The sequence below is a fragment of the Haliotis rubra genome, unplaced genomic scaffold (genome assembly GCF_003918875.1).
Source record: "Haliotis rubra isolate DU_JTF1 unplaced genomic scaffold, ASM391887v1 Scf54, whole genome shotgun sequence".
Taxonomy (NCBI): domain Eukaryota; kingdom Metazoa; phylum Mollusca; class Gastropoda; order Lepetellida; family Haliotidae; genus Haliotis; species Haliotis rubra.
This window is the reverse complement of record NW_025767235.1, coordinates 1,994,057-2,008,322: the sequence shown is the minus strand read 5'-3', so window position 1 is coordinate 2,008,322 and position 14,266 is coordinate 1,994,057. Positions and strand designations below refer to the sequence as shown.

Genomic DNA, 14,266 nt, shown 5'->3' with positions numbered 1-14,266 from the left:
CTCTGTGGATGAGGGTTTAGGGGGCATGATTTCACCGTGGGTCTCATCCATCTTGATCCAAAACGTAATAACAAGGACTCAGTGTGCACTTACTTGTTTTTCCCCAGCATGAGCACCCTGAGGGACTTGAGTGCACTCAGTCCATTTATCTCTTCTATCTGGTTGTCATAGAGATCTAGAAATATGAGGCGTTTGAGTGAGCTGAGGTGTTGAATCTTGGTGATGAAGTTGTGTTGGTAGTTGAGGAGCCGGAGCTGTTCTTCGCCCTCCAGGATCGGACATACTGTGAGTTTCCGTCTTGAAGTAGGGAAGAAAACATCCATGATCTTTCTGAACGTCAGACACACTCTCCACAATGCCAGGCCACAAACATCAAGACACACAGACACAAAGGGAGATAAGTCTTACATACTTAATTCATCCTTCTCCAGGCATTGGCCTCCATCTCCAAATCAATATGCCTCCCATGCTTCCATATACAGACATTATTACACAGAAGAAGTGCCACAATGCATGCCACTTCTACAGAGACCAAACCACTTCTTTGACATGAAAGTCCTCATGTGGAAAGATTTCAGTGTTTTCAGTTATGTACAGCAATGAGAAAAACAACAGAAACACACAGTACTCTGTAACCATGTTAGGGTGCTATGGCTTAGGTAAATTATATAACCAGGGTTTTTATTGCAAATTTTCTTTTAATGAGTGAGTGAGTGAGTTTAGTTGTACGCTACACTCAGCAATATTCCAGCTATATGATACTATATTTGACATGGCCTATAAACAATGCCCTTTAACCTGATCACCATATGCTGCCCTATTAGCCTGAGATCTCACCTGTCCAAGTTGAGTCTGTCTGGGTTGGATGCCCGTTCCTCTGGGGCCCTGTAAACAACTGGGATGCCAGGTGCCGATGGACTCTCAGCAAATATGACACGGTCACCTGTGAAAGACATAGTTATGCAATGATTCAGTAAATGTGTAATGATGCACTCATCAATATTCCAGATATATGGAGTGGTCCAAAACTAATCAGGTCTAGACCGGATGAGCCAGTGATTGACATTATGAGCCCTACATGTTGGGGTGTGAGGCCATGCAGCCATCCAATCCTGCCTTCAAGCATGGGCTGCTGGGGACCTATTCTGTCCTGGGAATCAAACGCGAAGATCTAGTGGCTGATGACTGTACTGTGTTCAGAGATGTGCATTTTTTTATTGAAAGAAGAATGATTTTTGATGATAAATAGAATCTCACCCTCGTGTCTTTTGATATCAAATATATCAACACTCGTTGATAAAAGTGAAAATATCCTGGGATATTTGCAACTTTATCAACTTGTGGTGACATATTTGATATCAAAAGACACTCAGGTGAGATTCTCTATGTATTCAGTAATTCCATTCTATGCATAAACCCTGTCTTCCAAACACAAGAGTATATAATTTAGTAGATCCTAGTTTCACTGAAGTCACATAATGAGTGATTACGGTTCCTTAAATACCATTTCTTACTGGATCATCAAAACTTTATATTCTTCCTGTGACTCTGGGAACATGAGTAAGATTGAGAACCATGTCCTGCAATTACCTGTAATTTGCAATTTGTAGTCTACTAATTGTACACTTGTATGCAACAAGAATCATTTATCATTTCCAAAATACAACAAATCAACAATGCTTTTATTTATGTTTTCAGAAATACTCACACATGAGAACCCCAATCTTAACTATATTGCAAACTTTAGGCAATAGTTCATAGATCAAGAATCTATGTTCGAGTTTATTGAAAACACTTCCTGCTGGGTAACCTAGAAGATTTTTTTCAGATTTATGTTAAGTTTATTTGTCAGGTTCTCACATCAAAATACAATTCTCGGCATAAACAAAGTAGTGTACCTGGTAGGAATGCAGCTGCTCTCTGAGCTTTAGGGGCAAACTGCGCACTGTGTGGGTGTGAACCAACACTTTCATCATCATCCGGACTGACCACATCTGGCCGACTCAGGTCATGTGCACATGCTGCAGCTGGAACTATCGGCCTCTTGCTGCCACGGTAGTGGATCGGGATCTTCTCTGAAACAGCCAACAGCCACTGCAACAGCAACTACAGCATCACAGACAACAACATCACCCACCACATGTCCATCAGGGGTCAACACCATCAAGACTAGAGGCTTTTTTGCCAAATAACCAGATTTGGGGAGAGACTTCCAGTTGTCTTGGATTAACTAACATGTCTGTGCTGATAGCCAAGATTAATCCTGTTGATGATGATGTTGTTCCTGCTGACATACATCTTCCATGCTGATGGAACAATAAGTGGCTCCTCAAGTCTGAGATACTTGCACCCCTAGACTAATATGCTTAATTTCAAATACCAAATATCAAAACATTGTATCACCTGCTCATCAATTCTAACTTATATGTAGTTGTGCAAACGTAAAACAAACAGAACAGGTGAATAAATTGAGGTGAAAAAGATAACAGTGTTTTCAGTTCAAAGTAATCTTAACATATCTGTGCAATCAATTCCACAGCAAACTTTCTCCATCACAATTTTGTCATACACACAGCATGCAGACAGTATTGTAACAAATATTCCCTCGCTTGAGAAAATGCCCTTACCTCTACTCCAAGTCTTACCCCACTCAGAGTTGATGGTGGCACCCTTATCCTGAAGTCTTACCCCAAATAGAGTTGATGGTGACACCCCTATCCCCAAGTCTTACCCCCATTCAGAGTTGATGGTAGCATCCCTACCCCCAAGTACCCCAAGAGTCTTACCCCTTATCCTGACTTACCCCAAATAGAGTTGATGGTGACACCCTTATCCTGAAGTCTTACCCCCAAAGTCTAGAGTTGATGGTGACACCACCTGTCCCCAAGTCTTACCCCCACTTACCCCATCAGAGTTGATGGTGACACACCTACCCCCAAGTCTTACCCCCATTCAGAGTTGATGGTGACACCCTTATCCTGAAGTCTTACCCCCACTCAGAGTTGATGGTGACACCTCTACCCCCATTCAAGTCATACCCACCCCCACTCAGAGTTGATGGTTGACACCCCCTACCCCCAAGTCTTACCCCACTCACTCAGAGTTGATGGTTGACACCCCCTACCCCCAAGTCTTACCCCCACCCTTCAGAGTTGATGGTGACACCCCTACCCCCAAGTCTTACCCCCACTCAGACTCAGAGTTGATGGTCACACCCACCCTACCCCCAACAAGTCTTACCCCTTACCCCCCAGTCTCAGAGTTGATGGTGGTGACACCCCTACCCCAAGTCTTACCCCACTCACTGTTGATGGTGACACCCCTCTTCCCAAGTCTTACCCCACTTAGATTTGATGGTGACACCCCTACCCCAAGTCTTACCCAAACTCAGACTACTCAGAGTTGATGGTGACACCCCTACCCCCAAGTCTTACCCCTACTCACAGTTGATGGTGACACCCCTACACCCAAGTCTTACCCCCACTCAGAGTAGATGGTGACACACCCTTCAGCAGAAACATGTCTCAGATTTGCCTCAGTTCACGGTACAGAACATTCCATTGTGAGCTAGATATATACACCAGGCTGTCAAGTCCATAAATGTCATTGTGCGCTAACAGCTTGATCACATTAATGTTGAAAGAACGGCGATGTCTTCATGGTCTGGTGCCCATATATTTCCAATGTCTGTGCATTCTAGTTTATGCCTTGTGTGAAATTGAGGCAATGTCCAGATGTAAACAGAGTAACCAAGAGCTGCTATACTGATATACATTACAACATTTGAGATACCAGACAAGCAATTTGTGATTGAACAGCTTGTAGGAAACCCTAACTTGTGTTCAATAAAACCTGTGCCATCAAATGCCTGCTGTTATACATTTCCAGGAACAAAACTAGTAATAGTACACCCCCACAACCACAGTGTATCTGAGATATAGACAAGGACTGCCAGTATGTCCGAGGTTAGCTCCCAATTAACATCTGTAAGCATCTGCTTCAAATGTCTTGTGATACACAGTTTGAGTCCTTGAGCACCATGAGTGATAAACGAGTTCCATGTCCACTGCTTCCATTGAGTACATGATTCTTCCACTGGGTAGATGGCATGTCCACATTCCCATGTATCAATACAGAATCTCCATCAGGAATCATCACCCACTACAGACTTCCCACAGCTTGACATCCACATAAACATCCACTCCCCACAGGAATGTCAACAGTATCTACTACAACATAGCAATGTGTGTGGAGTTGGTCTCTAGCTGGTCTCTAGCTGGTCCTCAGCCTTGCTGCTCCCTAGCCCTGCAGGGTTGTAATATCAACCGTGAGATTAAGTCTCCTAGAGCTCTGATACCTGCCTGATAATGTAAGCATTGAACTGATTCGGGATAAGATGTCATTGACATGAGAATGCTAAGCTGATAGTGTTCCTGTGGGGTGGACATTTATACAGAAAGTAATCAGATACCTGACAACTTGAATCAACGTCAAATTTGGTACGATTCAAACTTATCTCCATAAATCCTTTAGAGAGAAAGGAATTCATGAACATGTTACAAGATACACACAGATTTTGATATGAAAGAAACAATCTCAATCAAATAGTAATCAATCATTGATATATTTCATTACCAAATCATTGAAACAACTCCTGAGAGAAGTAGATCTGCTGACAGTCTGGTAGCCACACTACAGCATGTCAGTAAGAGCTCCTCCCTCGACAACATGACCAATATCCATCAGTTTGCTGTGTGGTACAGTGTCCCATAGCCAAGGGTCAGCAGGGAATGGGTTCAAACCCAGAATTTCATCGATCACAATCCTTCCAGCAGTCATGAGGACTACCCCAGCAACAGATACAACCCGAGTTAAGTGAATGGCTGAGTGAGGGAATTTTCCAGGAGGTGAGTCAGTTTAGACAGTGATAAAATTCATTTGTTTTGGTCCCCCTACAAAACAATGTCCCAGAAAACCTGCACTATTTTAGTTACAACTGCACCATGGTGCACACTTTAGCCACTAAATTCAAAGGTCCTTCTATAAGTCAATTCAAGGCAAGGATCACAGACTTCAAAGCTACAACACAAAAGTGATCAACATGTCATCACAAATGCAATTGTTTCAATATTATTCATTGCTGATGTGTTAGGAACTGACACTTTTCAACATGTCACCACGAATCATTACAGAATACTTCTGGCTGTAACATCTACTTAACAGCAGGGTTTACAATGGTTGCCAATTCAGTTGTTAAGTCGTTTTCAAAGTTGGTCCTAAACATTATACTCTAGATAGTTCCTAAACACCACTCATTAAGTGGCTCCTAAAAACCATATCCTATGAGTTTTCTGAATATGTGGCTCTTAAATATCCTATCCTATGTGGCTTCCAAATATCATATCCTATATTACTCCTGACTACGATATATCCTTGGTGGTTCTTGAATACTGTATCCAAGGTGGTTCCATCAGGTACTAATGTCTTGGTGGTTCCTTTGGGTTCCACAGCCTAGATGGCTCCTTTGGAATCAGTAGCCTTGGAAGCTCCTTTGGGTTCAATAGCCTAGCTGGCTCCTTTGGGTTCAGCTGTCCTTGGAAGCTCCTTTGGGTTCCACAGCCTAGATAGCCTAGGTCCTTTTGGGATCAGTAGCCTCGTGGCTCCTTTGGGATCAGTTGCCTTGGAAGCTCCTTTGGGTTCAATAGCCTAGCTGGCTCCTTAAGGTTCAAATGTCCCTGGTGGCTCCTTTGGGTTCAATCTGGGATCCATAGCCTAGGTGGCTTCTTTGGGTTCCATAGCCTAGATGGCTCCTTTGGGATCAGTAGCCTCGGTAGTTCCTTTAGGTTCAATAGCCTAGCTGGCTCCTTTAGGTTCAATGCCCTTGATGGTTCCTTTGGGTTTAATAGCCTAGGTGGCTCCTTTGGATTCAATAGCCTAGCTGGCTCCTTTAGTTTCAATATCCCTGGCAGTGCCTTTGGATTTAATAGCCTAGCTGGCTCCGTTAGGTTCAATGCCCTTTGTGGTTCCTTTGGATTTAATAGCCTAGGTGGTTCCTTTGGGTTCAATAGCCTAGGTGGCTCCTTTTAATTCAATGTCCCTGGTGGTTCCAAAATACCTTATTCCAGTCACGAAAAGTGGCTTTTCAAAAACTCACTATAAAAGGTGGCCTCAAAATACCTCATTGATGGTGGCTCCTAATACCATATCCTATGAGTCTCTTAAATACCATATTCTAAGTTACTTCTAAATGTCAGCTTGTAGGCAGACCCAAATATCTCATCCAAACTGGCTCCTACATACCATATTGTAAGTTTCTCCAAAATACCAATTGTTGTTATTCCTTGGTGGTTGTTAACTATAACATTCTTGGTAGTTTCCACTCACCATGTCCAACCTGGTGCTTCCGCATCTAACACTGAACACAGAGTGAGTGAGTGAGTTGGGTTTTATGCCGTTTTTAGCAATATTCCAGCAATATCACGGGGGACACCATAAATGGGAGACACCATAAATGGGCTTCACACATTGTGCCCATGTGGGGATTCGAACCCGGGTCGTCAGCGTGACGAGCCGACGCTTTAACCATTAGGCTACCCCACCACCCCCTGAACACAGATGTAGAACCAGGGTGTATTACTTACCATGTTCCTGATGTTCTTTCACACTCAGTATAGCTTGCAAAAATGTGTGTAACTTTCCATGCACATAGCATTCTTTACACATCTTCTTCTTATCCATTGTGAAGTGACTTCTGGATATGTGGTCTATACCATTCAGGTGGAACCTGTGTCGCCCAGTGCTGTGAGAGATTACCAACCTGCCACGACGCACAGCATTAGCTGGCAGTGGGTGCATACACACAATGGAGGTAAGAGGACAAGTGACACACAATCTGTGTCTCCCACACGTCACACCTCACAGACTCTCTAAGTCATGCCATGTTTAGGTATCATGATTACAACAGTTCAGATTGTGTTCATCAGCTTCACAGATACTGACTCTACCCAGCGATAAGGCTCACTGAGATCACAGTCTTAGGGCTTGACATTCACCCAAATTCCCGAACAAGACCACAGGACCAGTAACTTTTAAAAATCACTGGTCCTTACAGATTCTTACTGGTCCTGCTAAGGGACTCTTATTGACAGCCTTACATATCTACTAGACCGTTGGAAAAGCAAAAGTTGCACTGGTCCAGTCAACATTTTACTAGACCTGGGCCAGTGGGATGTCAAATGTCAAGTCCTGCAGTCTGCTATACCCACGAGAAACAGTCAGCCATGTTTAAACTTAGATGCTTGATTGGCATTTTAGAAGATGATATTTGATGAACATAGAGATTTTTTCTGGGTTACATCTTCTTTTTATTTAAACTTTTTGAAATGACAATGAAACCAATAGGGATAATGAGATACCGTAACAAAAAGAACAAACATGAATACTGTAAACTAATGAAAGATAAGCATCAACAAGACAAAGAACCAACTGAATCAACTCAAATCTACTTTGAATTTCCATGCATTCTCTCTCTCAAAAATTCCTACATACATTTCACCATTATAGCCAACACAACCAATCATTTCTATTGGGTCTTCAATCAGTCATTGATTATTATCAGCACATCAGTAAAGTACATTTTATCTCCATTAGGGATTCAAACCCAGGTGAAGTACATGACTGGAAACCACATGAACTACTAGACCATCAATTGTCCCCTTCGTTCATACACCTAGAGTATATTTTGAACACTCTGTGAAAGACATCATCCACAACATCACTACTCGGCTTACCCATGGACCAGTGAAACCCGAGTCTAGTAACTTTTAAGTCCAGAAAATTCATCTAAACTTAGTCACAATAATGATCCTAAATCTTCAAGATGCCAAGAGCCAAGACTCTCACTTGCTTGGCAGCAGCTGCGCCTGTAACCACTCACCCTGAGCATCTAACAGCTGGATCAGCTTGGCAACTATCTTGGCCCTCTTAACATTCGGAGGCTTCGTCCGCTTCATTCTAAATACTCCTTGAAACCAGTAGCAGTTGGAAGGATGCATGATTACAACTTGTTGCCAGTCAGTAACCCGGTTGAGTAACCCGACACGTGATATCTCCAGAGAAATGTATGTATGCACTCAGTGCAAGGCGTGGATGAGTGGAGAATCTACACCTTGGCTTGTTCATGCTCATTACTAAAGTCAACACATTGAGCCCGACTGTATGGCCAGCTTGTAACTACAGCAAATAGAAACCAGTCTATGTACATACTGCACAACCATATTACAACCATATTAGTGCCAATAAACTGTAATATTTATGATTTATCAACACTTGAATTATGTGTCAAGTAAGCTCTATCTAGCATGTCTTCATGTACTGGCATCAGTCTGAGGTCAGTGATCTAACATGGAGAAGCTGGGGTTATTGGATTATGTCAGCTTTGTTTTTACTTCCTTAGATGAATTAGATGAAGTGTCACTTTCAAATTAAAAATAAACTAAATCTGTAAATTACAATTTAAAAAGAAATTGGATTTAAATTTCGAAATAATACTGATTTGGTATAGTTTCTTTTTACCATGAGTGTATTTGGACAATTCTGTAAATTGAGAAAAAACAAACAGAATGACATGACGATATACATGATATACGGAAACAGACTTTTTTCCAAATTAGTGAGTGAGTGAGTGAGTTTAGTTTTAGGCCGCAGTCAGCAATATTCCAACTATATGGCGGCGGTCTGTAAATAGTTGAGTCTGGACCAGACAATCCAGTGATCAACAGCATAAGCATCGATCTGTGCAATTGGGAACCGATGACATGTGTCAACCAAGTCAGAGAGCTTTACCGCCCGATCCTTGACCCGCCTCTTACGACAAGCATTGTCGCCTTTTGTGGCAAGCATGGGTTGCTGAAGATCTATTCTACCCCGGAACTTCACGGGTCTTTTTCCAAATTAATCATCAATTTATTTCTCACCTTTCCTATTCATATAAAACTTTAAAATGATTAAAAAATCTGTACAGAACAATATAAGTGTTTCATACCTACCAACCACATGTTTTACTATCAAACTCAGTTCCAAACATCTTACCTAACATAAACATGTACAGTGGAAGCCCTCTAAACCGGCATTCGTTGGGACTGGCAAAAAATAGAGGGCGTGCGTTTAGAGAAATTTTCCCTTTTCAACCTGAGAATGATCTTCCGTGTGCCGTAAAATACGACTGAACAGCACGGTTGTTACACGGTGAGCAATTGACACGACAATTAATTTATAATACAAGTGACATGTGTCATTCACTCAGGCAACATCAATGAGCTCAATGCTGATGGTAATCCACTGTGTTGTTAATACACGTTCAGCCAATCAGCCAATCAACAGGAGAGCAGAGATACCGGATGCTGGTTTAGAGAGCGTTAATTAATATACAAACAGTCAATTGGGCGTTCTTTGTTGTGCCGATTAGAGGGCGTGTGAATGATCAATTATCTACCTTCTGCCGTGAATTCTAGTGCCGATATTGAGACCATGCCAGATTGGAGGGCTGACGGTTTTGAGAGCTTCAACTGTAATATGTTTCCCTCATGACCATGCCAAGTTGCTGTTGTCTACAGACATATTTACTGCTGAAACAACATTTACTAACATCTTTTGAATTTTATGTGTAAAAGTACATTATGACAGTCTAAAGAAACACTTGTTAAATATATCTGGCTGGGAAATATATGCTAAACATGGCAACATCCCAGGACCCATCTACTATGAACCAGTCCTCAGGTCAAATGGTAAGTGCCTGACTATAAATCATGAGGATGGGGTTCCAGTCCCATCATCCATGATCAAAAAGTCTCAATTCTTGTCTTCGATTGTATAACATTGGATGCTTGAAACACTTAAACGAAACTTCAGCCTGCAATCTTCAGCTGAAGTTTTAGTGCCTACAGAAACAATAGTTTCATTCAATGGCAAGTACAACCAGTGATATTCATGAGAACAGTTTTGAGTTTGCGTTTGGACTGGGTGTATTTTTGGTAGTTTTGGGTGTACTAAGGATAGGTTTTGGTGTATTTGTGGCAGGTTCAGGGACTGGGATAGAGAACTTTGACATTTTAAGGATTATTAACCATTTTCTGAATTTAGAATGGGCCACTGCCCTTGTATCAATAGTAAACTTCACAATTTTAATGGGCCATTTTTTATTCTAAAGTGCAAAATGGCCAATGGTTCCTGCCTTTCCAAATCCCTGCAGGTTTTGAGGTACTTGTGGCAGATTTCCTTGTTTCATGGCAGGACGGTGTGTATCAATGGCAGGACAGTGTGTATCAATAGCAGGACTGTGTGTATCAATGGCAGGATGGTGTGTATCAATGGCAGGATGGTGTGTATCAATGGCAGGACGGTGTGTATCAATGGCAGGACTGTGTGTATCAATGGCAGGACGGATAATGGCAGGACGGTGCGTATCAATGGCAGGACGGTGTGTATCAATGGCAGGACGGTGTGTATCAATGGCAGGACTGTGTGTATCAATGGCAGGATGGTGTGTATCAATGGCAGGATGGTGTGTATCAATGGCAGGACGGTGTGTATCAATGGCAGGATGGTGTGTATCAATGGCAGGACTGTGTGTATCAATAGCAGGACTGTGTGTATCAATGGCAGGACGGATAATGACAGGACGGTGTGTATCAATGGCAGGCCGGTGTGTATCAATGGCAGGACTGTGTATCAATGGCAGGATGGTGTGTATCAATGGCAGGAAGGTATGTATCAATGGCAGGATGGTGTGTATCAATGGGAGGACTGTGTGTATCAGTGGCAGTACGGTGGGTATCGATGGCAGGATGGTGCGTATCAATGGCAGGACGGTGTGTATCAATGGCAGGACGGTGTGCATCAATGGCAGGACTGTGTATCAATGGCAGGATGGTGTGTATCAATGGCAGGAAGGTATGTATCAATGGCAGGACGGTGTGTATCAATGGCAGGATGGTGTGTATCAATGGGAGGACTGTGTGTATCAGTGGCAGTACGGTGGGTATCGATGGCAGGATGGTGTGTATCAATGGCAGGACGGTGTGTATCAATGGCAGGACGGTGTGTATCAATGGCAGGACGGTGTGTATCAATGGTAGGACTGTGTGTATCAATAGCAGGACTGTGTGTATCAATGGCAGGACGGATAATGACAGGACGGTGTGTATCAATGGCAGGCCGGTGTGTATCAATGGCAGGATGGTGTGTATCAATGGCAGGACTGTGTGCACCAATGGCAGGACGGTGTGTATCAATGGCAGGACTGTTTGTATCAATGGCAGGACTGTGTGCATCAATGGTAGGATGGTGTGTCAATGGTAGGACGGTGTGTATCAATGGCAGGATGGTGTGTATCAATGGGAGGACTGGGTGTATCAATGGCAGGACGGTGTGTATCAATGGCAGGATGGTGTGTATCAATGGCAGGACGGTGTATATCAATGGCAGGACTGTGTGTATCAATGGCAGGACAGTGTGTATCAATGGCAGGACTGTGTGTATCAATGGCAGGACGGTGTGTATCAATGGCAGGACTGTGTGTATCAATGGCAGGACGGTGTATCAATGGCAGGACTGTGTGTACCAATGGCAGGACGGTGTGTATCAATGGCAGGACTGTTTGTATCAATGGCAGGACTGTGTGCATCAATGGCAGGACTGTGTGTCAATGGTAGGACGGTGTGTAACAATGGCAGGACGGTGTGTATCAATGGCCGTACTTGGTGTATCAATGGCAGGACTGTGTATCAATGGCAGCACAGTGTGTATCAATGGCAGGACGGTGTGTATCAATGGCAGTACTGGGTGTATCAATGGCAGGACTGTGTATCAATGGCAGGACAGTGTGTATCAATGGTAGGACGGTGTGTATCAATGGCAGGACTGTGTGTATCAATGGCAGGACTGTGTGTATCAATGGCAGGACTGTTTGTATCAATGGCAGGACTGTGTGCATCAATGGTAGGACGGTGTGTCAATGGTAGGACGGTGTGTATCAATGGCAGGATGGTGTGTATCAATGGGAGGACTGGGTGTATCAATGGCAGGACGGTGTGTATCAATGGCAGGATGGTGTGTATCAATGGCAGGACGGTGTGTATCAATGGCAGGACGGTGTGTATCAATGGCAGGACAGTGTGTATCAATGGCAGGACTGTGTGTATCAATGGCAGGACGGTGTGTATCAATGGCAGGACTGTGTGTATCAATGGCAGGACTGTGTATCAATGGCAGGACGGTGTGGATATCAATGGCAGGACTGTGTGTCAATGGTAGGACGGTGTGTAACAATGGCAGGACGGTGTGTATCAATGGCCGTACTTGGTGTATCAATGGCAGGACTGTGTATCAATGGCAGGACAGTGTGTATCAATGGCAGGACAGTGTGTATCAATGGCAGGACGGTGTGTATCAATGGCAGTACTGGGTGTATCAATGGCAGGACTGTGTATCAATGGCAGGACAGTGTGTATCAATGGTAGGACGGTGTGTATCAATGGCAGTACTGTGTGTATCAATGGCAGGATGGTGTGTATCAATGGTAGGACGGTGTGTATCAATGGCAGGACGGTGTGTATCAATGGCAGGATGGTGTGTATCAATGGCAGGACGGTGTGTATCAATGGCAGGACTGTGTATCAATGGCAGGACTGTGTGTATCAATGGTAGGACTGTGTGTATCAATGGCAGGACGGTGTGTATCAATGGCAGGACTGTGTGTATCAATGGCAGGACTGTGTGTATCAATGGCAGGACGGTGTGTATTAGGGTAGAATTGTGTGTATTACGAGTCGGACCGAGTGTACTAAGGGTAGGTTTGAGGGTATTAAGGAGTGGTTTGGGTGTATTGAGGGTCAGTTGTTTGACATGCTCAACCTTGAGTATAGAACACATGCATGTGGGTGCATTCAAACAACAACATGTGCAAACATACTCACTAAATGTCACTACACACTTGCTGAGATTCAGCCATGTAACAAATCCACACCTCAACAATACATTCAAAACCATGTCAGTGTTAATGCTACCAATCCCTCTGTGGCAGGAAGCTCTAAGGGATGGGGGTATATTGTCTACAGGGTGTCCGCCCGGGAAGTCGACAAATGAAATTTTGTGGCAGGCTGGTAATCTCTCACAGCACTGGGCGACACAGGTTCCACCTGAATGGTATAGATCACATATCCAGAAGTCACTTCACAATGGATAAGAAGAAGCTAGTCCAAAATATCGGACTAGCAACTGAATACAAACACGTTGAGGATGTAACCAAGCTTGTGAGACGAGTGGCTGCACTTCCCCTCGTGCCCGAGGACAAAGTTGAAGACGTTTGGGTAGACGCCATCGGTAATGCTCCTCAGTTGAGTTGGTGAAACCAGCCAAGCGCAACAATAGTCCGCGATGCCCGCAGAGTCGACACTAATTTTGGGTGGTAAATCTTCATTTGTCGACTTCCCGGGCTTGAACCGTCTACAGTGGGGTAGTCTGTCCTCAATGTACTCAACACTGATGTGATCATCATCATTACATCTGTTGTTGAATGTTGTCACATCACAAGTCCCATGTATATGCATTGCATGACACCTATGTTTTTTAAAAAACTTATCAGGAGCCAATCACCTGCTGTATATTTGGCTGTGACATTATATTATATATATTATATTGATGTTATTACATGTGTCAAATATTAGTGTAACAAATATAAGTATGTGATAAAAGAGAAACAACATCTATATACTTCAGGTAATGTTTAATTACAGGTAGTCATGGTAGTGGTGTATACAGTCATATAGTTATACAACACCACTACAACATGCAGGTATACGGCTGAAGCAGAATGTAAACACCATGAAGCTCATGTCAGTTTTATTATCAAAAGCAATGGCTATATGATAATACAAAAAAATATAAGGCCATCAACTAACACCTCATATCTGAGGGGTTGTTCATGCACATATGTTGCCTAATCCAGAATTACGGCAATATTCACCAACTAGTGATCACGCCAACCAGGGTGAGTGAGTGAATTTTTTATTATTATTTGCAAACACTGAAGCTATTAGCAGCCAGGATTTTGTCTGAAAACATTATAGCATATATACCATGTGTACAATACTTAACAACACTAATTCATGTCAACAAGAGATGTTGCATCTGTCCTCCAGCATTGTTATATTGGTGATGAGAATCACCGTTATTTACAGACAGTGTTTGAAAGGGTCCTTGTCATAAC

The 14,266-nt window shown here is 43.1% G+C and overlaps 1 protein-coding gene across 3 annotated transcripts in view; it reads right to left on the bottom strand.

Moving 5' to 3' along the window:
- The window catches only part of LOC124253423 (leucine-rich repeat-containing protein 49-like), a 63,372-nt gene that overhangs the window by 39,519 nt on the left and 9,587 nt on the right, over positions 1–14,266 (bottom strand). For all 3 annotated transcript variants that reach the window (XM_046687188.1, XM_046687187.1, XM_046687186.1), the window contains 3 exons: positions 1,899–2,075; positions 838–943; positions 94–297 (listed from right to left, as the gene is read on the bottom strand). In XM_046687188.1, the coding sequence (XP_046543144.1) occupies positions 94–297; positions 838–943; positions 1,899–2,075 (487 nt within the window). The remainder of the gene's footprint in view (positions 1–93; positions 298–837; positions 944–1,898; positions 2,076–14,266) is intronic.